At 38.0% G+C, this 25595-nt stretch overlaps 1 protein-coding gene across 2 annotated transcripts in view; it reads left to right on the top strand.

Annotated features, from left to right (window-relative positions):
- LOC128697515 (zinc finger CCHC domain-containing protein 8 homolog) overlaps positions 1-24561 on the top strand; it is a 33307-nt gene extending 8746 nt beyond the window's left edge. Inside the window, exons 6-14 of one of the 2 annotated variants that reach the window (XM_053789263.2) lie at positions 9223-9360; positions 11897-12028; positions 15481-15596; positions 16481-16671; positions 18685-18890; positions 19562-19677; positions 20421-20598; positions 22303-22415; positions 23233-24561. In XM_053789263.2, the coding sequence (XP_053645238.1) occupies positions 9223-9360; positions 11897-12028; positions 15481-15596; positions 16481-16671; positions 18685-18890; positions 19562-19677; positions 20421-20598; positions 22303-22415; positions 23233-23754 (1712 nt within the window). In that variant the 3' untranslated portion in view covers positions 23755-24561. The remainder of the gene's footprint in view (positions 1-9222; positions 9361-11896; positions 12029-15480; positions 15597-16480; positions 16672-18684; positions 18891-19561; positions 19678-20420; positions 20599-22302; positions 22416-23232) is intronic. The other variant, XM_053789264.2, reaches the window with a different exon arrangement.
- Positions 24562-25595: the final 1034 nt, after the last annotated feature.

A 25595-nucleotide genomic window follows, 5' to 3' on the forward strand; every position in this document is an offset into this window, starting at 1 on the left:
CAATTTTTCTTTAGAATCTCCCATAAGCACAGTATCATCAGCAAAAAGTAACTGTGTCAATTCCCATTTTGAATTTGATTCCCCATAATTTAATCCCACCCCTCTCCCAAACACCCTAGCATTTACTTCCTTAACAACCCCATCTATAAATATATTAAACAACCATGGTGACATTACACATCCCTGTCTAAGACCTACTTTTACCGGGAAGTAGTCTCCCTCTCTTCTACACACCCTAACCTGAGCCTCACTATCCTCATAAAAACTCTTTACAGCATTTAATAACTTACCACCTATTCCATATACTTGCAACATCTGCCACATTGCTCCTCTATCCACTCTATCATATGCCTTTTCTAAATCCATAAATGCAATAAAAACTTCCCTATCTTTATCTAAATACTGTTCACATATATGCTTCAATGTAAACACCTGATCTACACATCCCCTACCCACTCTAAAACCTCCTTGCTCATCCGCAATCCTACATTCTGTCTTACCTCTAATTCTTTCAATTATAACCCTACCGTACACTTTTCCTGGTATACTCAGTAAGCTTATTCCTCTATAATTTTTACAGTCTCTTTTGTCCCCTTTCCCTTTATATAAAGGGACTATACATGCTCTCTGCCAATCCCTAGGTACCTTCCCCTCTTTCATACATTTATTGAACAAAAGTACCAACCACTCCAACACTATATCCCCCCCTGCTTTTAACATTTCTGTCATGATCCCATCAGTTCCAGCTGCTTTACCCCCTTTCATTTTACGTAATGCCTCACGTACCTCCCCCACACTTACATTCTGCTCTTCTTCACTCCTAAAAGATGGTATACCTCCCTGACCAGTGCATGAAATTACTGCCTCTGTTTCTTCCTTAACATTTAAAAGTTCCTCAAAATATTCTCGCCATCTACCCAATACCTCCATCTCCCCATCTACTAACTCCCCTACTCTGTTTTTAACTGACAAATCCATATTTTCCCTAGGCTTTCTTAACTTGTTAAACTCACTCCAAAATTTTTTCTTATTTTCATTAAAATTTCTTGACAGTGCCTCTCCCACTCTATCATCTGCTCTCCTTTTGCACTCTCTCACCACTCTCTTTACCTTTCTTTTACTCTCCATATACTCTGCTCTTCTTATAACACTTCTGCTTTGTAAAAACCTCTCATAAGCTACCTTTTTCTCTTTTATCACACCCTTTACTTCATCATTCCACCAATCACTCCTCTTTCCTCCTGCCCCCACCCTCCTATAACCACAAACTTCTGCCCCACATTCTAATACTGCATTTTTAAAACTATTCCAACCCTCTTCAACCCCCCCACTACTCATCTTTGCACTAGCCCACCTTTCTGCCAATAGTCGCTTATATCTCACCCGAACTTCCTCCTCCCTTAGTTTATACACTTTCACCTCCCTCTTACTTGTTGTTGCCACCTTCCTCTTTTCCCATCTACCTCTTACTCTAACTGTAGCTACAACTAAATAATGATCCGATATATCAGTTGCCCCTCTATAAACATGTACATCCTGGAGCCTACCCATCAACCTTTTATCCACCAATACATAATCTAATAAACTACTTTCATTACGTGCTACATCATACCTTGTATATTTATTTATCCTCTTTTTCATAAAATATGTATTACTTATTACCAAATTTCTTTCTACACATAGCTCAATTAAAGGCTCCCCATTTACATTTACCCCTGGCACCCCAAATTTACCTACTACTCCTTCCATAACATTTTTACCCACTTTAGCATTGAAATCCCCAACCACCATTACTCTCACACTTGATTCAAAACTCCCCACGCATTCACTCAACATTTCCCAAAATCTCTCTCTCTCCTCTACACTTCTCTCTTCTCCAGGTGCATACACGCTTATTATAACCCACTTTTCACATCCAATCTTTATTTTACTCCACATAATCCTTGAATTAATACATTTATAGTCTCTCTTTTCCTGCCATAGCTTATCCTTCAACATTATTGCTACTCCTTCTTTAGCTCTAACTCTATTTGAAACCCCTGACCTAATCCCATTTATTCCTCTCCACTGAAACTCTCCCACCCCCTTCAGCTTTGTTTCACTTAAAGCCAGGACATCCAGCTTCTTCTCATTCATAACATCCACAATCATCTCTTTCTTATCATCTGCACAACATCCACGCACATTCAGACTTCCCACTTTGACAATTTTCTTCTTCTTATTCTTTTTAGTAATCTTTACAGGAAAAGGGGTTACTAGCCCATTGTTCCCGGCATTTTAGTTGACTTTTACAACACGCATGGCTTACGGAGGAAAGATTCTTATTCCACTTCCCCATGGATATAAAAGGAAAATTAATAAGACCAAGAACTATTAAGATAAAATCAAAGAAAACTCAGATGAGTGTGTATAAATAAATGTGTACATGTATGTGTAGTGTGACCTAAGTGTAAGTAGAAGTAGCAAGACATCCCTGTAATCTTGCATATTTATGAGACAGACAAAAGACATCAGCAATCCTACCATCATGTAAAACAATCACAGGCTTCGTTTTACACTCACTTGGCAGGACGGTAGTACCTCCCTGGGTGGTTGCTGTCTACCAACCTACTACATTTTTATAATAATAAATTACAATCAACTGCCTCTCACGACACGAAGTCAGTCACACGACACTGTTCAGTGTACACTACAACCAGGCCATCTTCAGTGTCCCACGACACCCTTTTCATCTCAGTGTTCCACTACGGTCCTGTGCATATCTCAGTGTTCCACTCCATCGTACGTCCCTCAGTGTCACACTACGGTCCTGGCCCAGTTCAGTGTAACACTCCAACCTTTTCTTCATGTAATGTCCCACTAAACAGCATCTGACGACTCCGGCCCACAGTTGATCAACGTAGACGGTGAGTCCACAGACATCACCGGTAGTCCAGTAAATCCTCTCCAAAGGCGGTTGACACACCGCTAGCCGAACACCATGCTGCAAGCTCACTGAATGCGGCCGTCAAGTAACCGAGGCCAACAGACTCAGTGAGCTGCGGTGAGCGGTTCTTCTAACGCCAGTAGATAGGTACGATTCGGTGGTCAGGTACCTACTGCATAGACGTGTACCCTGAGGAGTTCAGGTACTTAATGTTGAAGCCAGTAGACGTGTACCCTTCGGTGGTCAGGTACCTACTGCTTAGGTGTGTACAGCGAGGCGCTCAGGTACATAATATTTCTAAAGCCAGTAGACGTGTACCCTTCGGTGGTCAGGTACCTACTGCTTAGGTGTGTACAGCGAGGCGCTCTGGTACATACTGTTACTAAAGCCAGTAGACGTGTACCCTTCGGTGGTCAGGTACCTACTGCTTAGGTGTGTACAGCGAGGCGCTCTGGTACATACTGTTACTAAAGCCAGTAGACGTGTACCCTTCGGTGGTCAGGTACCTACTGCTTAGGTGTGTACCGTGAGGCACTCAGGCTCTTACTGCTCTAAGGCCGGCTCAGCAGCCCCCACATTGGGTTTGATGACGCACCCAGTGGTACTGCCGGCCGGCAGGTTAACTATTTAACCGCTAGTTTGGCAGGGGCCGCAACACCCCCACCACAAAAGGACCGACACACAAAGATCAATGTAATATGTATCCCGAACCGTCATCCCGGATATGATCGTCCAGAAATCATTCTAGATAATCATTATCCTCCCGGACAGGCCACTCATATATTACAAAAAAGTAATTTTTAAGAGAAGATGAGAGAGATGTTAAGATTTACTCCTTTTGTAATAAAGAGTTCGGGATACATAAATACACACATTAATATAAATTAATCTTTAATATATAAAAATCAACTATCTTTGGTCTAGAGGTATTTGAACTATGATATAATAATAATATGTACATGTTACTATAATAAATTATAATCAGCATTTTACTAAAATATAATTAATAACCCTACACAGGGTACAACTCTTGACACTACTGTCACTATATATATATATCTCTATGCTAAAACAATAAATTATAAATAACATTTTTATAATAATAAATTACAATCAACTGCCTCTCACGACACGAAGTCAGTCACACGACACTGTTCAGTGTACACTACAACCAGGCCATCTTCAGTGTCCCACGACACCCTTTTCATCTCAGTGTTCCACTACGGTCCTGTGCATATCTCAGTGTTCCACTCCATCGTACGTCCCTCAGTGTCACACTACGGTCCTGGCCCAGTTCAGTGTAACACTCCAACCTTTTCTTCATGTAATGTCCCACTAAACAGCATCTGACGACTCCGGCCCACAGTTGATCAACGTAGACGGTGAGTCCACAGACATCACCGGTAGTCCAGTAAATCCTCTCCAAAGGCGGTTGACACACCGCTAGCCGAACACCATGCTGCAAGCTCACTGAATGCGGCCGTCAAGTAACCGAGGCCAACAGACTCAGTGAGCTGCGGTGAGCGGTTCTTCTAACGCCAGTAGATAGGTACGATTCGGTGGTCAGGTACCTACTGCATAGACGTGTACCCTGAGGAGTTCAGGTACTTAATGTTGAAGCCAGTAGACGTGTACCCTTCGGTGGTCAGGTACCTACTGCTTAGGTGTGTACAGCGAGGCGCTCAGGTACATAATATTTCTAAAGCCAGTAGACGTGTACCCTTCGGTGGTCAGGTACCTACTGCTTAGGTGTGTACAGCGAGGCGCTCTGGTACATACTGTTACTAAAGCCAGTAGACGTGTACCCTTCGGTGGTCAGGTACCTACTGCTTAGGTGTGTACAGCGAGGCGCTCTGGTACATACTGTTACTAAAGCCAGTAGACGTGTACCCTTCGGTGGTCAGGTACCTACTGCTTAGGTGTGTACCGTGAGGCACTCAGGCTCTTACTGCTCTAAGGCCGGCTCAGCAGCCCCCACATTGGGTTTGATGACGCACCCAGTGGTACTGCCGGCCGGCAGGTTAACTATTTAACCGCTAGTTTGGCAGGGGCCGCAACAGTATGAAATAAAATCACAGAAATACTACATGCTTAATGATGGGGATACAGTCTGAGAAATGCATTGCTGTTTGAACATCATAGAGTGTACTAACACAAACCTAGATGTTATAGCCTACTTCACACACAGGCTATATGATATAGCCTAGAAAGAGGACACTAGAATAATAATATAAAGTACAGTATAGTAAATATATAAACCAATAACATAGTTGTTTATTGTCAAGTACTATTATGTACTGTTCATATTTTTATATGACTGGCAGTGCAGTAGGTTTGTTTACACCAGCATCTCCATAAACATGAGTAATGCATTCTGCTATGACGTCACTAGGCATTTAGGGATTTTTCAGCTTCATTATAATCTTATGGGACCACTGTCATAGGTGCAGTCTGTTGTTGACCAAAATGTCGTTATGTAGTACATGACTCGGTACAGCCATTGGCCTTTGATCTGTCATCAAAAGTTGCTGATTCCTCTAAATTCAGAAATTAACATCTAACATTTATTTGTTCATAAACTTGCATCATTTTATTCAATATTTATACAGAATTCTGTCACACCATATTCGTACTTTATATGTAATATGTCTCTAAATGATTGTAATTTTGCATATGTTTTGAAAACCTGCAGAATATGAATACCGTACACATAAGTAATACAAGTCATATCATTGATTCAATGTTTTAATATTTTTATTGCTACTGTTATTATTTTTTACTTAGTACACCAGCTGTCTTTCACTGAGGCAGAGTGACTCAAAAATGAAGAAACAAAAGTTTTTTCTTTTTACATTTAGTAATTTATACAGGAGAAAGGGTTACTAATAGTATTTGAAAGCTTATACAAAACTTCATAATTTTTTTTTTTTTTCAACAAGTCGGCCGACTCCCACCGAGGCAGGGTGACCCAAAAAAGAAAGAAAATCCCCAAAAAGAAAATGCTTTCATCATCATTCAACACTTTCACCACACTCACACATTATCACTGTTTTTGCAAAGGTGCTCAGAATACAACAGTTTAGAAGCATATACATATAAAGATACACAACATATCCCTCCAAACTGCCAATATCCCAAACCCCTCCTTTAAAGTATAGGCATTGTACTTCCCATTTCCAGGACTCAAGTCCGACTATATGAAAATAACCGGTTTCCCTGAATCCCTTCACTAAATATTACCCTGCTCACACTCCAACAGATCGTCAGGTCCCAAGAACCATTCGTCTCCATTCACTCCTATCTAACACGCTCACGCACGCTTGCTGGAAGTCCAAGCCCCTCGCCCACAAAACCTTTTTTACCCCCTCTCTCCAACCCTTTCGAGGACAACCCCTACCCTGCCTTTCTTCCCCTATAGATTTATATGCTTTCCATGTCATTCTACTTTGATCAATTCTCTCTAAATGACCAAACCACCTCAACAACCCCTCTTCTGCCCTCTGACTAATACTTTTATTAACTCCACACCTTTTCCTAATTTCCACACTCCGAATTTTCTGCATAATATTTACACCACACATTGCCCTTAAACAGGACATCTCCACTGCCTCCAACCGTCTCCTCGCTGCTGCATTTACCACCCAAGCTTCACACCCATATAAGAGTGTTGGTACTACTATACTTTCATACATTCCCTTCTTTGCCTCCATCCTCATAAAAACTCATTACAGCATTTAATAACTTACCACCTATTCCATATACTACTTGCAACATCTGCCACATTGCTCCTCTATCCACTCTATCATATGCCTTTTCTAAATCCATAAATGCAATAAAAACTTCCCTACCTTTATCTAAATACTGTTCACATATATGCTTCAATGTAAACACTTGATCTACACATCCCCTACCAACTCTGAAACCTCCTTGCTCATCCGCAATCCTACATTCTGTCTTACCTCTAATTCTTTCAATTATAACCCTACCGTACACTTTTTCCTGGTATACTCAGTAAACTTATTCCTCTATAATTTTTACAGTCTCTTTTGTCCCCTTTCCCTTTATATAAAGGGACTATACATGCTCTCCGCCAATCCCTAGGTACCTTCCTCTCTTTCATACATTTATTAAAGAAAAGTACCAACCACTCCAACACTATATCCCCCCCTGCTTTTAACATTTCTGTCATGATCCCATCAGTTCCAGCTGCTTTACCCCCTTTCATTCTACGTAATGCCTCACGTACCTCCCCCACACTTACATTCTGCTCTTCTTCACTCCTAAAAGATGGTATACCTCCCTGACCAGTGCATGAAATTACCGCCTCTCTTTCTTCCTTAACATTTAAAAGTTCCTCAAAATATTCTCGCCATCTACCTAATACCTCCATCTCCCTATCTACTAACTCTCCTACTCTGTTTTTAACTGACAAATCCATACTTTCCCTAGGCTTTCTTAACTTGTTTAACTCACTCCAAAATTTTTTCTTATTTTCATTAAAATTTCTTGACAGTGCCTTTCCCACTCTATCATCTGCTCTCCTTTTGCACTCTCTCACCACTCTCTTCACCTTTCTTTTACTCTCCATATACTCTGCTCTTCTTATAACACTTCTGCTTTGTAAAAACCTCTCATAAGCTACCTTTTTCTCTTTTATCACACCCTTTACTTCATCATTCCACCAATCACTCCTCTTTCCTCCTGCCCCCACCCTCCTATAACCACAAACTTCTGCCTCACATTCTAATACTGCATTTTTAAAACTATTCCAACCCTCTTCAACCCCCCCCACTACTCATCTTTGCACTAGCCCACCTTTCTGGCAATAGTCGCTTATATCTCACCCGAACTTCCTCCTCCCTTAGTTTATACACTTTCACCTTCCTCTTACCTGTTGATGCCACCTTCCTCTTTTCCCATCTACCTCTTACTCTAACTGTAGCTACAACTAAATAATGATCCGATATATCAGTTGCCCCTCTATAAACATGTACATCCTGGAGACTACCCATCAACCTTTTATCCACCAATACATAATCTAATAAACTACTTTCATTACGTGCTACATGATACCTTGTATATTTATTTATATAATAGTTTCATTAATGCTTCATTGGCTGTCCACTCATGTTTCAGTACTATTGCCAAATCAAGGCCTTCCTATATCCTTTTCTAATCCTAAATATATCCAACTTGATTCCCATGTTGCAGTTTTACCCTTGGTTAGATGTTTTTGCATTTTATTTATATCCCCTTTTTTAAATTGTTTTTTCCTTTTTCATACTTCAACCACATCACCTTAATTTATGTCTGTCCAGAGTGTATAGGTTCATTGCTTTTACCAGCGTAGGTAAGGATACTGGTATGGAATCATTTTCATTCTCGGCATATTCTCCTACACATCTGTTCCTACTGTATTATGCTGACCTGATCTATCCCACAAACACTACTGTAAGAGGCTTTACAAATGAGCTGGGTATATTGACTCTTCTGTTACATATACAGTACTTCTGATATAGTATAAGGAATTGTTTTAACTATAGCAAATACATTTGCTCCCTGCCCCATTGCTTGGTTGCCTTTCCACAGTGGTGGGGTTTGTGCCTAGGGGTAGGGCCTCTTCTCTAGGAGGGGTGCGACAATTCCCACAGGGTGCTGGCCTGACAAAGAATCCAGCATCTCCTTTGGCACAAATGGTAGGGATGTTTATCCTTTAGTCTAAATTTCATGACACCAAGGTAATGACATGGAATAAATTATGGATGTGGATTGTGGAATGTGAAAAATAGTCTTTGAATAATTTTACTTGCTTTGTGATTATGATTTACATAGTACAAATGAATTGGTCATGAGAAGACTTCAGAGGAAACTGGATCATTTCCTATGCCAAGTACCTGATCAACCAGGTTGTGATTGTTATAAGGACCAACAGGCTACTAGCAGCAGTAGCCTAGTTGAACCAGCACCCAATTATTGCTAGGCTAGTAGAGTTGAAAAGTTCCTGAAATTTGTCATAGGTACATAAAAGCTAAGCAAGTTAAAATTTGATGAACGCAGTATGTCTCATAATGAGGTTTAATATCTGTTTATATTTGGGCAACTGGCTGCTGATCCAATAGCCTCGGCCATTTAAAATACTGGTCTCAGAAGCCTGTATATCTCGTTGATTGTTTATAAATTTAGTTTGAAGTGCCTCTTCACCTAATTCTTGCACTATGAAATGTAAATACTGTTAGTGTAATTGTATTATGATATAAATTCATGTATTTTAAATTGTATTATTATTATATTTCTAGATTGCATATTGCAGTTTACAAATAAGCCAAATGAAGGAGTAAATGAGAACATTGGAGGTGAAGTATTGTCACTCACACAGGGTGTTACTAAAGACAACATTAACAGCAAAACCACAGAAACCATAGAGAATGCCAGCAGTAAGTACAGTACAGACCAGTTATTGACTATTTTCCTTTTAAGGTTTTATAAATACAGTCTATGTATTCTTTTTTTGGTGATGTATACCTGTAATACAGTACAGTGGAACCTCGGTTTTCATATGCCCTAGTTGGAGACAATTCTTGAAGAAAATTCTCTATAAAGTGTATTTTTTGTTAATGTTTTTGGGTGTCTGGAACAGAATCAGTTAATCCATTCTAGACAAGCAAAGATATTAATCCTTTCAGGGTTTCTGACGTACTAGTATGGATTATGCACAAGGGTTATTGACGTACTAGAACGCCTAAATTCTAGCGCCTTCAAATCTAGCCAGAGAAAACTGGTAGGCCTACATATGAAAGAATGGGTCTATGTGGTCAATGTGCGCAGTATAAAAAAAATCCTGCAGCACACAGCGCGTAATGAGAAAAAAAAAACTTTGACCGTGTTTTTGGATTAACTCTTTGACTGTTTTGGTCGTATATAAACATCTTACGAGCCACCGTGTTTGACGTACGTATATATATTCATAAATTCTAGCGGCTTCAAATCAAGCAGGAGAAAGCTGGTAGGCCCACATGTGAGAGAATGGGTCTGTGTGGTCAGTGTGCACCATATAAAAAAAATCCTGGAGCACGCAGTGCATAATGAGAAAAAAAAACTCCGACCTTTTTTTTTTTTAATTAACCCTTAAACGGTCCAAACAGATTGACGTTCAGATTCGTAGTGCTACAAAAGTAAATCTACTTTTTTTTTACATATTTTCAAATATAACAAAAAAAATGTAGGTAAAAGTTTTTTTACATGTTTTCAAAGGTAAAACAAAAAAGAAGATCTACATTTTTTTACATACTTTCAGATGTTGAAAAAACGTATATATACGTTTGGACCATTTAAGGGTTAAAACGCCGACTTTGTGGTCTATTTTCGTATAGTATTTATGGTCGTATTCTCGTTTTCTTGGTCTCATTTGATAGAATGGAAAACATATTATAGAAATAGAGGTGATTTTGATTGGTTTTACTAAAAAACAACCTGGAAATGGAGCTCAAAGTAGGGGAAATGTTTAATTTTTGCCGATGTTCAAAAGTTAACAAATGATGTCGTTGTCCAATAAATGTCCAACTAGCCATTCTAATATGCAGCCATGAATGGGTTGACATTATTTGTACAATTATTACAGTATTGCAGTAGTCTGAATAACAGTAAATATTCTATTTTTTTGTTTGAATAAAAATTAAAAATAGAAAGCAAGAGTAATATCAGAGGGGCCTGGAAACATGACTGATGAACAAAGAAAATGTTATTTTAGAGCCAGGAATGTCTGCATTGTTCATTCTGGACCTTATTTTGAAATTGTCATATTTTTTAATTTTTGTGAAATTGGCCAAATTGTAAATTTCTGACCACATTATTGGGTAGTTGACATAGGTAAATAGGCAGTTTCTTGTACTCAGTCGATAGAAAAAACAGAGTTTTAAAGAAATAGCTATGAGTTTGGTCGACTAGAACAATGGAATTAGCCGAAAATAGGGCTCAAAGTGGGCGAAATCGCCGATTTGTAAATATCGCCGAGGTCGTTAGCTTTGTGAGAGCGTAATTCCGTCAGTTTTCCATCAAATTTTGTTCTTTTGGTGTCATTACAATCGGGAAAAGATTCTCTTATCATTTCATAAGAAAAATATATTTTTTTTTTTTAATTTTTCGACACCAGGAGACACCTCAGGATTGGGAGTTGCAACACTCAAGGGGTTAAAACAGCGAATTTGCACTGTATTTTAGTATGGTATTTATGGTTGTATTCTAGTTTTCCAGGTCTCATTTTATAGAATGGTAAACATATTACAGAAATTGAGATGATTTTGATTGGTTTCACAATGAAAAGTACCTTGAAATTGAGCTCAAAGTAGCAGAAATGTTCGATTTTTACCAAAGCTCAAAAGTAAACAAATCATGCCAAGCATCCAATACACGTCAACTAGTGAGTCTAATATTCTTTCACAAGTGCGCTGATATTATTTATACCATTTCTACACTAATGCAGTAGTCTGCATAACAGTAAATCTATTTTTTGTGAGAATAAAAATTCAAAGTGGAAAGCAAAAGAAATGTAAGAGGGGCCTGGGGACATGACTGACAAACAGAGAACTTGTTATTTTAGTGCCAGGAATGTCTGTCTTGTTTATTCCGGACCCTATTTGGAAACTGGCATCTTCTGAAATTTGTGTGAAATTGGCAAAATTGCCAATTTCTAAAGACTTTATTGGATAGTTGAAATTGGTAATTTACGAGTATATATACGTCAAACATGGTACCTCGTAAGACGTATATATACGGCCGTGACAGTCAAAGGGTTAAGAAAAGATAATTTTTTTTTCCGAAAAATTTTCGACCCTGAGAAGGAGTTCTGGAGAGGGCCTCTTGACCCTGAGATGGTTAACAAAAAATACATTTTATAGAGAATTTTCTCCAGAATTGTCTCCAGCTAGGGGATATGAAAACCGAAGTTCCACTGTATTTATAATATATTTTCAGAATTACTGAAAGATGAGAGCATAATCCAGAGTGTACCAGAAAACCCCAGTGATCTTCCATCAATTGATGATGTAATTGTACTTGATGCCACAGGTGAAGCCAGTGAAAGTGTAATAGAAGACAGCTCGTATGGTTAGTACAGTACAGGTTCCTATGTCTTTTTATTGTTTTTCATTCCACTTGGTGAGGAGGTGTGCTACAGGTAATCTTTAACCTTTTAACTGTAACCAGTGTATTAGTATGAAGTAATAACTGTATCCAATGTACTATTTTTTTTTTTTAACTCACTGGCTGTTTCCCACTGAGGCAGGGTGACCAGAAAAAGAAGAAACAGTTTTATCATCACTAGCTTCATCACTGTCTTGCCAGAGACATGCTGATACTACAGTTCAAAAGCTGCAACATATCTCCACCCCTCCGTGACTTTAAAAATGCCACTTACCGTTACTTTTGACCTCAGAATAAATGTTTGGGTCTCTTACAGCGTTGGTAAAAATCTAAGACCAGATCAGGTCATGTAGTGCATCATGGGTAACACTGCATAACTAACATATGTAAACAGTGAAACCAAGACCTTTTATTCCAGCAGCAACTTCCCTACTGGCAAACAGGGCATGAAACTACCAAGAAGATTCCTTATTCATTCCATAATCATTATAATTTCATGATACTTACAGTGGAATTCAGCCAGAGCACATTATGTAGATTTAACCTAGGATCACCCAATATATTCAGTGTATTTTGATGAATATTATACCTTTAAATAATTGTAATATAAGATTTTCATGCAAGTATGTTGTACACTGGTCTTGAAAACACAGTTGATGTGGACTGAAAAATTACATCATACTTATATATTCAGGATATTCTCTGAAACCTAAATATACATTACAGGCAGGCCTTGCTTTACAGTGCTATGCTTTATGGCAATTCACTTTGACCAGAAATTTGTTGATACAGCTCCCTGATTTCCTATTATGGTGTCCATGCACCACTGTGTTTACATCCTCTGTGAGCTCCACGTCTCTTGATTATGTCTGGAAAGTTTTCAGAATTTCAAATGTTTTAAAAGTTATTGCATGTATTTTTTTATTTTTTACAAACTGGCCATATCCCATGAAAGCAGGGTAACTCAAAAAAAAAAAAAAAGTCTTTCTTTCTTTTTACACTTAGTAATTTATACAGAATGGATCAAAGTAGAATGACATGGAAAACATATAAATCTATAGGGGAAGGAAGGAGGGGTAGGGGTCGTCCTCAAAAGGGTTGGAAAGAGGGGGTAAAGGAGGTTTTGTGGGCGAGGGGCTTGGACTTCCAGCAAGCGTGCATGAGCGTGTTAGATAGGAGTGAATGGAGACGAATGATACTTGGGACCTGACGATCTGTTGGAGTATGAGCAGGGTAATATTTAGTGAAAGGATTCAGGGAAACCGGTTATTTTCATATAGTCGGACTTGAGTCCTGGAAATGGGAAGTACAATGCCTGCACTTTAAAGGAGAGGTTTGGGATATTGGCAGTTTGGAGGGATATGTTGTGTATCTTTATACGTATATGCTTCTAAACTGTTGTATTCTGAGCACCTCTGCAAAAGCAGTGATAATGTGTGAGTGTGGTGAAAGTGTTGAATGATGATGAAAATATTTTCTTTTTGGGGATTTTCTTTCATTTTTGGGTCACCCTGCCTCGGTGGGAGTCGGCCGACTTGTTGAAAAAAAAAAAATTATACAGAAGGGAGCCCCTTGTTCCTGGCATTATACAACATGCATAGCTTATGGAGGAAGATTCTTATCCACTTCCCCATGGAGGTAAGAGGAAATAAAGAAGAACAAGAACTGTTAAGAAAATAGAAGAAAACACAGATGGGTGTGTAAATATATATGCATATATATACAGTACATATTATAGGTAGTAGGTTGGTAAATAGCAACTGCCCAGGGAGGTACTACCGTCCTGCCAAGTGAGTGTAAAATGGAAACCTGTAATTGTTTTACATGATGGTGGGATTGCTGGTGTCTTTTTTCTGTCTCATAAACATGCAAGGTTTCAGGTACGTCTTGCTGCTTCTACTTACACTTAGGTCACACTACACATGTACAAGCATATATATACACACCCCTTTGGGTTTTCTTCTATTTTCTTGCTAGTTCTTGTTCTTGTTTATTTCCTCTTACCTCCATGGGGAAGTGGAACAGAATTCTTCCTCCATAAGCCATGCGTGTCGTAAGAGGCGACTAAAATACCGGGAGCAAGGGGCTAGTAACCCCTTCTCATGTATATATTACTAAATGTAAAAGGAGAAACTTTTGTTTTTCCTTTTGGGCTCCCTGCCTCAGTGGGATACGGCCTGTTTGTTGAAAGAAGAAAGTATATACATGTGTAGTGTTACCTAAGTGTAAGTAGAAGTAGTAAGATATACCTGTTTTTCCATGTGTTTAGGACACACAAGAAAGACACCAGCAATTCTACCATCATGTAAAACCATTACAGGTATCTGTTTCAGTCACTTGGCAGGATGGGAGTACCTCCCTGGGTGGTTGCTGTCTATCAACCTACTACCTAGTTATATATTTTTTTTTTTTAACACATTGGCCATTTCCCACCAAGACAGGGTATATTATATTGTTTTACTATAGTGTAATATTTTTGTATCAGCATTACTTTTATTATTATTATTATTATTATTATTATTTTTTTTTTTCAACAAGTCGGCCATCTCCCACCGAGGCAGGGTGACCCAAAAGAGAAAGAAAATCCCCAAAAATGAAAATACTTTCATCATCATTCAACACTTTCACCACACTCACACATTATCACTGCTTTTGCAGAGGTGCTCAGAATACAACAGTTTAGAAGCATATACGTATAAAGATACACAACATATCCCTCCAAACTGCCAATATCCCAAACCCCTCCTTTAAAGTGCAGGCATTGTGCTTCCCATTTCCAGGACTCAAGTCCGACTATATGAAAATAACCGGTTTCCTTGAATCCCTTCACTAAATATTACCCTGCTCACACTCCAACAGATCGTCAGGTCCCAAGTATCATTCGTCTCCTTTCACTCCTATCTAACACGCTCATGCACGCTTGCTGGAAGTCCAAGCCCCTTGCCCACAAAGCCTCCTTTACCCCCTCTTTCCAACCCTTTTGATGACGACCCCTACCCCTCCTTCCTTCCCCTATAGATTTATATGCTTTCCATGTCATTCTACTTTGATCCATTCTCTCTAAATGACCAAACCACCTCAACAACCCCTCTTCTGCCCTCTGACTAATACTTTTATTAACTCCACACCTCCTAATTTCCACACTCCGAATTTTCTGCATAATATTTACACCACACATTGCCCTTAGACAGGACATCTCCACTGCCTCCAACCGTCTCCTCGCTGCTGCATTTACCACCCAAGCTTCACATCCATGTAAGAGTGTTGGTACTACTTTACTTTCATACATTCCCTTCTTTGCCTCCATAGATAACGTTTTTTGACTCCACATATACCTCAACGCACCACTCACCTTTTTTCCCTCATCAATTCTATGATTATTATTATTATTAAATTGAATATATTTAATATTGCAGAAGTTGCAATGCCAGAGGGAGTGTGTCTAGACATAGATGGGGATGAAACCAATATTACTGTGAAGACGGCATTTGAGTCTCAAGCACCTGTGGATATAACACCTTCTTATGAAACAGTATGTCACTAAGTATTCCACATCTGTTATTTGTATTATCTTTAACTTGTTAATAAATTATTATATGTGCCTGAATTATTGAAATTGTATTACAGTAGTTTATAATTATTTATTTAAATGTGTCTAAATTGTCACCCATAAATGTATTACTTGTAGGTAATAGGTTGGTAAACAGCAACCACCCAGGGAGGTACTACCATCCTGCTAAGTGAGTGTAAAACGAAAGCCTGTAATTGTTTTACATGATGGTAGGATTGCTGGTGTCCATTTTTCTGTCTCATAAACTTGCAAGGTTTCAGGTACGTCTTGCTACTTCTACTTACACTTAGGGCACACTACACATACATGTACAAGCATATATATATACACCCCTCTGGGTTTTCTTCTGTTTTCTTACTAGTTCTTGTTCTTGTTTATTTTCTCTTACCTCCATGGGGAAGTGGAACAGAATTCTTCCTCCGTAAGCCATGTGTGTTGTAAGAGGCGACTAAAATGCCAGGAGCAAGGAGCTAGTAACCCCTTCTCCTGTATATATTACTGAGTGTGAAAGGCGAAACTTATTTTCTCTTTTGGGCCACCCCACCTCGGTGGGATATGGCCGGTGTGTTGAAAGAAGAAAGAAAGAATATAAAATATGAAGTAACTTTTAAAAACACTTGAAATTTTGGAGTTTCCAGACATGGAGAGACTTAGTGCTTACGGATCTCACATAGAATGTAAACAAACCGGGTGGGGCACGGTAACCACATTAGAAAGTCAGGTGGGGGGGAGCCGTGTAGAGAGTTTTGGTCATAATTTGAAATGACCGTATCAGCAGAACGCCGTAAAGCGGGGCCCTACTGTATATGAATATTTATGCATTTCATTATTTTTTTGTGTTGCAGGACTTTTCTGGTGTGCTTAATGACATTGAGTACAGCATGATAACCGGCAAGAGAATCAACGATGCACGACCAAAGAAGCGATGCTTTAACTGTTTGGCTGATCACAACTTATCAGAATGTCCAGACCCGCTAGACCATGGGAAAATTTCCGCAAACCGGAGAAAGCACATGACTACTCGAGGATCTAACGTGTAAGATATTTAAGTCTTTGTATTAAATGTTAAAATGAGACATGCATTTTATATTTCATAGCTAACCCACAAACTTGAGGTGATACTTCATTTCACTCTGGACAATTATCAACATAGTCTTGTTTTTTTTTTTTTTTTTTTTTTTTTTTTTTTTTTTGTCTTCCAAAGAAATTATCTCCAGAGTTATAATTTTTATTTTGTAGTCTATACTGTACTTTTTATTTCTTGTATCATTGTTGTTAAACATATTTGAGTTTTTTATTTGGTCTATATTTGTGCAGATGCAATGCATATGCATTTTGTAGTTTTCTTCTAACATTTACAGTCCAAAGCAGATTAACATCCTTTTGAAATGTGCAGTACTTATACACTTGTAATTTTTTGGTTTGCCATTAAACTTTGTATATTCGTTTACATTGGAGTCAAGACCCTAGCAGATATGGGGAGTACCCCAATTTAACTCTGAATGACATTTTTGGAAATACAATAGGGCCCCCACATCCACAGATTCAATGTCTGCAGTTTCAGTTATCTACTGTTTACTGTGACCCAAAAATAATCCTTCATTTTGCTTAATAATGGCCTCAAAGTGCAAAAGTAGTGATGCTGGCAGTTCAAAGCCTGAGAGAAGCTGTGAAATGCTTCCCATAAATGAAAAAGTGATAATTCTAGACTTACTTTGCTTAATTTATCAATTAAACTTTATCATAGGTATGATGAGAGAAAAAAGGTGAGTGGTGCGTTGAGGTATATGTGGAGACAAAAAACGTCTACGGAGGCAAAGAAGGGAATGTATGAAAGTATAGTAGTACCAACACTCTTATATGGGTGTGAAGCTTGGGTTGTGAATGCAGCAGCGAGGAGACGGTTGGAGGCAGTGATGTCCTGTCTAAGGGCAATGTGTGGTGTAAATGTTATGCAGAGAATTCGGAGTGTGGAAATTAGGAGAAAGTGTGGAGTTAATAAAAGTATTAGTCAGAGGGGTTGTTGAGGTGGTTTGGTCATTTAGAGAGAATGGATCAAAGTAGAATGACATGGAGAGCATTTAAACCTGTAGGGGAAGGAAGGTGGGGTAGGGGTCGTCCTCAAAAAGGTTGGAAGGAAGGGGTAAGGGAGGTTTTGTGGGTGAGGGGCTTGGACTTCCAGCAGGCGTGCATGAGCGTGTTCGATAGGAGTGAATGGAGACTAATGGTATTTGGGACCTGACGATCTGTTGGAGTGTGAGCAGGGTAATATTTAGTGAAGGGATTCAAGGAAACCGGTTATTTTTATATAGCCGGAATTGAGTCCTGGAAATAGGAAGTACAATGCCTGCACTCTAAAGGAGGGGTTTTGGGATATTAGCAATTTGGAGGGATATGTTGTGTATCTTTATACGTATATGCTTCTAAACTGTTGTGTTCTGAGCATCTCTGCAAAAACAGTGATTATGTGTGAGTGAGGTGAAAGTGTTGAATGATGATGAAAGTATTTTCTTTTTGGGGATTTTTTCTTTCTTTTTGGGTCACCTTGCCTCAGTGGGAGACGGCCGACTTGTTAAAAAAAAAAAAGTATGTAAAGGAAAAATGACATATATATAGGGTTTGCTACTATCCATGGTTTTGGGTATCCTTGGTATGTCTTGGAACACATCGCCTGCGGATACAATGGAACTACTGTACTTCTGTTTCTTTCACACTTCTCTGGTATGGAAGGACTTGTTCATTTCACCTTTAATGTATGCATAAACAAGTTAGAGAGACTACGCAAAACAAGTTCATATGAGTCTCAATAAAATCCTCATGAAGTAGAAAGATGTCATCAATATATCTCTTATAATGTTTAAGATACCTTTCACTACTGTCTTAGTTTTCTAATAAGATAAACTTATTTAAGGATTATCTAAATTCCAAGTACAAATTCATAAATATATAATATTTTATTTGAGTTAATGATGTTTATTCCTAGTCAAGTACGTACTTTCAAAATGAATAGAAAATGGAAAGAAATAAAATTAGCATACTTTTATTGCAGGAGATATCATGAAGACAGTGAAAATAAATTTGGACACTTCCAGCCTGGGAAGCTTAGTGAAGGTCTTCGACATGCTTTAGGACTTAAACCACACCAGTTACCTCTATATATCTATCGAATGCGTGTTTTAGGGTATCCACCTGGGTGGCTTTTGGATGCTGAGGTTCACCAAGCAGATGTGAAAATGTATGATGCTTCTGGGGAGAGTAAGTCTATTTTGTATTGAATTTCTTATGTATGATTAGTTGTTTCCAGATATAAAATAGTGAGTGTGAATGATGGTGAAAGTATATACTGTATTTGGGTCACCATACCTCAGTGGAAGATGGCCAGTGTGTTAAAAAAAAATATTCCCTTAGCATCAGCAATGATGTTTGAAGAGAAAGAGTGCAAGTAGTGAGATAGCAGGTGTAGAACTTATATTTCATTGATGAAAGAGGGAAAGCATCATGAACTCATGGACCTAGACATAGTATAGATAAAATCTGTTTTGTTTAGTGTATATTTATAGTTTTGTGCTATGATTAAAAGAATGGAAATTATAAACATGGAAATTATAAACATGGGAAGTATAGTGTCTGTACTAAAGGAGGACTTGGGATATTTGCTGTTTGGAGGGACATCTGAACTGTCATATCTGTGTGCCTCTGGCAAGACAGTGATAGTGTGAATGATGGTGAAAGTGTTTCTTTTTCGGGTTGCCCTATCTCCGTGGGAGACAGCCAGTGTGTTAAAAAAAAAAATCTTCTTAAATAGTAAGAGAAAGCTTTAAAAGTAACAATAATCACCTATTCATTCTTCGTCAGCTTTGACACTGGTGTTTATGTGGATATGGCACATTTCTTCCATTTTTACATCTTGCATTCTTCTTTTGCAGGTGTTTCTCATCCAGATACAGAGGAAGGTGAAGAATCCACAACAGTCAAATATAAACCAGAGAGCCTTGTTAGTTATCCTGGCTTCAATGATTCAGTTCCTCGTGGTGTAAAAGATGTGAGTGTATTTGTACAATGATGAAAAACATTTGCCTTCAGCTTTGGTCTGAACATCTTAGAACTTTAGTTCATTGTCTGGGTGCAAGCCTAGAATTTTTTCTTAACTGTTTCTATTCACTTGTTTGCCATTTATGCTAAGATTTATTTGGCTAGATATTTTATTATTAAACAGCATGTAGTAGATCTTTTCTAGATGAAATGTGTCAGCTATCATCCATGTGGGGATATTTTTTAATTTATCAATTACTTTCATTAATGGTGATAGGGTCAGGACCTGAGAAAACGAAAGCAGTGTCATCAACAAATAATATTGATTTTGAGGTGATGGGTTGCATTTGATAGGTAATTGAAACAGAAGGAACAGAAGAGGGCTTGCACCACAGTATATATTTATATCCAAAGGGCAGATAATTTGAGAGAAATTAAAAAGTAAATCTTACAAAACCTCTATTTACATTCACTTATTTTTTGCTTTCTTGTGTATTCCTTAATAGTAATTATTCCTGCCCTGAGATAGGGATGATGATCCTCAGAACCATTAACAGGTAACAAATCAATAATATGCTTGACCTTGTACAGGGGTCTTATTTAAGCCTTTTTTCACCTTTACTCTTCTGTGAGAATTTGCCTTATCTGTTTTTAGTTTACCTGTATGACTGATTTTACAATTAATTTTTTCATATGCTGTATCACATATTTATTTCTATGCATGCTTTTTATAAAAATTCTGTAATCTTCTAGGAATGGCAGCAGTACAATTTCCCACCAATGCAACCTATCCACCAAAGAAGTGAATTTTTGAGATACATGAACATGAACAAGGCTGAGGCATATAAGAAGAAGAAACTTAAGGGCTCTGAACTAAGGAGTAAAAGCCTTAATGATAGTATAGCTTCCGGGGCAGAGATGGAAGTTGATGGTAAGATTACAATATTCTATACACTTCTGATAAAAATGTTGGTCTAAGTGGTGGGATTAAATTATGGGGAATCAAATTCAAAATGGGAACTGACACAGTTACTTTTTGCTGATGATACTGTGCTTATGGGAGATTCTAAAGAAAAATTGCAAAGGTTAGTGGATGAGTTTGAGAATGTGTGTAAAGGTAGAAAGTTAAAAGTGAACATAGAAAAGAGTAAGGTGATGAGGGTATCAAATGATTTAGATAAAGAAAAATTGGATATCAAATTAGGGAGGAGGAGTATGGAAGAAGTGAATGTTTTCAGATACTTGGGAGTTGACGTGTCGGCGGATGGGTTTATGAAGGATGAGGTTAATCATAGAATTGATGAGGGAAAAAAGGTGAGTGGTGCATTGAGGTATATGTGGAGTCAAAAAACGTTATCTATGGAGGCAAAGAAGGGAATGTATGAAAGTATAGTAGTACCAACACTTATATGGATGTGAAGCTTGGGTGGTAAATGCAGCAGCGAGGAGATGGTTGGAGGCAGTGAAGATGTCCTGTCTAAGGGCAATGTGTGGTGTAAATATTATGCAGAAAATTCGGAGTGTGGAAATTAGGAGAAGGTGTGGAGTTAATAAAAGCATTAGTCAGAGGGCAGAAGAGGGGTTGTTGAGGTGGTTTGGTCATTTAGAGAGAATGGATCAAAGTAGAATGACATGGAAAGCATATAAATCTTTAGGGGAAGAAAGGAGGGGTAGGGGTCGTCCTCGAAAGGGTTGGAAAGAGGGGATAAAGGAGGTTTTGTGGGCAAGGGGCTTGGACTTCCAGCAAGCGTGCATGAGCGTGTTAGATAGGAGTGAATGGAGACGAATGATACTTGGGACCTGACAATCTGTTGGAGTGTGAGCAGGGTAATATTTAGTGAAGGGATTCAGGGAAACCGGTTATTTTCATATAGTCGGACTTGAGTCCTGGAAATGGGAAGTACAATGCCTGCACTTTAAAGGAGGGGTTTGGGATATTGGCAGTTTGGAGGGATATGTGTATCTTTATACGTATATGCTTCTAAACTGTTGTGTTCTGAGCACCTCTGCAAAAGCAGTGATAATGTGTGAGTGTGGTGAAAGTGTTGAATGATGATGAAAGTATTTTCTTTTTGGGGATTTTCTTTCTTTTTGGGTCACCCTGCCTCGGTGGGAGACGGCCGACTTGTTGAAAAAAAAAAAATCATATACAAATTCCTACAGGAAATTAATGGAGCTACATTTCATGACACACATCTCTTACCTTTCTTCTAACTTCCACTATTGATAGCAGTCCTTTTAGGTACCATTAGGTAATTACTGATGATGAGGAAAGGGGGATCATAATGTCCATAACAGCATAGTAATCATCCAGTAAACAACATGAGAGTAGTGGTAAATTTCAACTGCAGAGTGGGTTTTTAGGGGTGGGGAGATGGTAGCATAGTTCTTGGATAGAATCATAACACATGAATTGCCCTAGGCCCTGGTGCTGCCTGGCATCTTGTATGTTTTTTTTTTTTTTTTTTTTTTTTTAAGATATATTCACCTGAGGGACTTAACCATGTTTTGCCAAGTAAATCCCATGCTATAAAATTAGGTGGTTGCAATACATAATGTGTTTATTTAAAAATGTGGAGGAATAGATATCATATATTTAAGAGCTTATTCTTCACAAGTTAATTTCTTTAATCAGAAAGTGGAATTGCCAGATCAACAGAGATAGAGTTCAACCCACCCCTGCCTCTGGAGCCCTTGCCACCACCTCCCCCACTGGATGTGCCACCACTACCACCACTTCCAAAGAAAGTAAGTTATCTGGTTTATCAAATTATGAAGAACTCTGATAAATAGAAAAAAAAAATTATTTTTTACCATTAAAAACCCCTTATAGTGTTATGTTGCATATTATATTTAAAGTTACTTATACAGTGTTTGAGGAATATAAAGTTGCAGTACTATGGCTGGAACAAAACACAAATAACTCATATTTAGGAAAGGGAAAGTAATGAAGATGTTTCGGTTCAACCTGGACCATTGCCAAGTCACACTCCTAAGTGGGTTATTTGTGTATTATTTAAGGAGGTTGAACTTCAGCTTTTAGTTCCTGCTCTTAGCCTAGCAGTATTCGAGATGGTTGAGCTTTAGCTTCTAGCTTCTGTTAATCTCACATTGCTCAAGAAGGATTAGCTCTAGCTTCTAGTCCATTCTACTAGCCTGCACCCATCCATCAGTTCATCTACACATGTCAGTCTATCCACTCATCCCTTAGTCTATCCACTTGTCTGCTAATCTACATATTTGTCAGCCCATCCACCTGTCTTTAGGTCCTGCTGTCAGTCCTTCCATCCATTCATCAGTCTATCTGCTCCTCTGTTCATTTGTAGCTAGTAGCATTGTGAGGTTGCAGTTGGAAGGTGATCTGATTGTGATGTCAACACACCTCAAGGAAGATGGTGATTGAATGAATGATGATGAATATGTTTACTTTGGGTCACCCTTACTTGGTGGGAGATGGCCATTAAGTAAAAAAAAATAGTGAGTGAGTTGTTGGCCTCATTAGCCATTCCATTAATAAGTGCATTACCAGTAAAAAACTGTAAACTTTATTATTATTATATTTCAGGTTATAGATATAGAGGAGGGAGAAATCAGTGAAGACTCACAAGCTTCTCTAGGTGACTTGGAAGTTAAAAGGCTCAAAATACTGAAGGAACTGGAAGATACAGCAGTGCAAAGTGCTGATGGAGATGTAGAAAAAAGTCAGAAGATTAAAAATAGTAAAGATGTCCATGCTGTTAATGTTGAACAAGTGGGTGAAATTTCAGAAGACAGCAGGCTCTCCAGCCATTCTGTCAATGAATTAAGCCAGTCTGAAAATTCCAGTAATGACTTAAGTGAAAATGATTCCAAGCAGACTTATCATCATCGATCAAATTCAAAGAGCTTCAAGTTAGGAGTTATTATTCCTGAGTCTTGTACACCTTATAAAACTCTCCCAAGTGCAGATAAATGGACAGTTGATGTGTCGGATCATATTGTATTTGAAAACTTGCCTGATGCTCTGGGAACTTGGGAGAAGATGAAGGGAATCATGAGCATTGTAAAGAAACGAATGAGCGACTTACATGCTGATGATGATGAATAAGATAAATAAAATTTTTAATAAAAGAACTGACTACCTATGACTGAAGAAATCTATTATCATAATCTGGAGAAACTTTCATTGTACTATAGTGTAATTAGAGTTTGGCCCTTTAAAAGATTATGAGTAATATTTCATGGGTAATACAAAAGATATTTTAGGACAGCAATGATGATGCAATAAGCAAAAAAAATTTTTTTTTTAATTCCCAATATAAGTTTAGATAACAAGGTGTAGAGTTGATTAGTGCCATGTCAACCACAATCCAGATAATATCTTTCCAAGAATTTGCTTTTGTGCTAAGGAAGTTTGATAATTATATAGCATCCTGGGATAGCTATTTATTAAAGTGTTTAGAAAAAGTAATTTTTTAGTCTGCATTGAAGAAATACCTCTTAATAATTTTTACATATGTCATCAGCATTAATATTAAAAGGTATTTACTGAAGAAAATTGAGAGCGTGTCTGTCTGGCACTCGGAGGATCAAGCCTCCACCACATCTTACACTGAAACGCATGGGTTTAGCACTTAAAATGAAGTAAACAAACTAAGTTTACTGAAGAAAACAAGAAAGCTAAAATAATTGGAAATTTGAATTGTGCAATATTGCATTTACAAGTACAAGATTGTAATCAGATTTTTTATACATAGCTATCTATCAACTCCAGCAATGTGTTGCAAGATTATAATTTGTCTACATTAGATAATAAAAGTTTAGGAAATTTATTTGACTCTTCTGTTGTAGTAATCATGTAATGATGGGCAACATAGAACCAACTTTTTTAAATATATGCAAAAAATATTTTTTATTTTAAGTGTTTTTTTGTTAAATATGAATCCTTTTTTTTTGTGTGTGTGTGTTTCCAAAATGGGATAATTAATTTTTGTACATATGCATATGTATATGCCATCTATTTTCTCATTACTGTAAATTTTAAAATGTTATGAACTAGCAACTGACATGTATATGTGAGAAAGAGGTATGAGAGGGAGAGAATGAGAATGAATGAATACACATTGAAATGTTAAAACAAGAAAAGGACGTGCTGTAGGAATGTTAGCAAGACAACATTTAAGAAGGAATTCCAGGAAAGCCAGTTAGCCAGACTTGAGTCCTAGAGGTAGGAGGGGATGATTTCCTACAATGAAGGCGGGTTGGGGACATTGCAGCTGGAGGGTAATATGAATTGTGATGTCAGCACACTTCTGGCAAGACAGCAATTGAATGAATGATGGTGAATGTATTGCCTCCTTTGGGTCACTCTGCCTTGACAGGAGATGCCATTGAGATAAAAAAAAAATGGAAAGTAATTTATATTTTGATCTACCACTGGTCCTATTCACCAGACTAAAAAGTGTGCAAGACATGTATGTGAAGGCATGTATACGTCAGAGCCTTGATGCCTCTTGATTCAAGAAGTAAGCCTATCTTATCACTGGATTGAACCTAATTGCCTCCTATTCCCTATGCACTGTGACCTCTACGAGTTCAGAGCTTACTCTTGGGAAACGGTCAACGTGTTAAAAAAAAAAAAACTTCCATATTAATACAGTACTATATTTATGGTTCTTGCTGGAAAATTGTTCAGATGTTCAGTGCATGTCAAACAAGACATCTGATTAAAATTTTACCTGAATGGTTGCAGCCTTTACAAGAAATTCTATATACACTATACTTCAAATCAAATCAAAGTTTATTCTCTATAAGGATTACAATGCGGGGCTTAAAAATTTTGGTTTTTGTGTGGTTTACATGTAATAAAATACTAATTACAGAGGGGGCCACTAGAACACCTAGCATGGCTAGGCATTTCGGGCAAACTTACATTAATTCTTAACCCTA

Source organism: Cherax quadricarinatus, chromosome 44, assembly GCF_038502225.1.
Source record: "Cherax quadricarinatus isolate ZL_2023a chromosome 44, ASM3850222v1, whole genome shotgun sequence".
Classification (NCBI taxonomy): Eukaryota; Metazoa; Arthropoda; class Malacostraca; order Decapoda; family Parastacidae; genus Cherax; species Cherax quadricarinatus.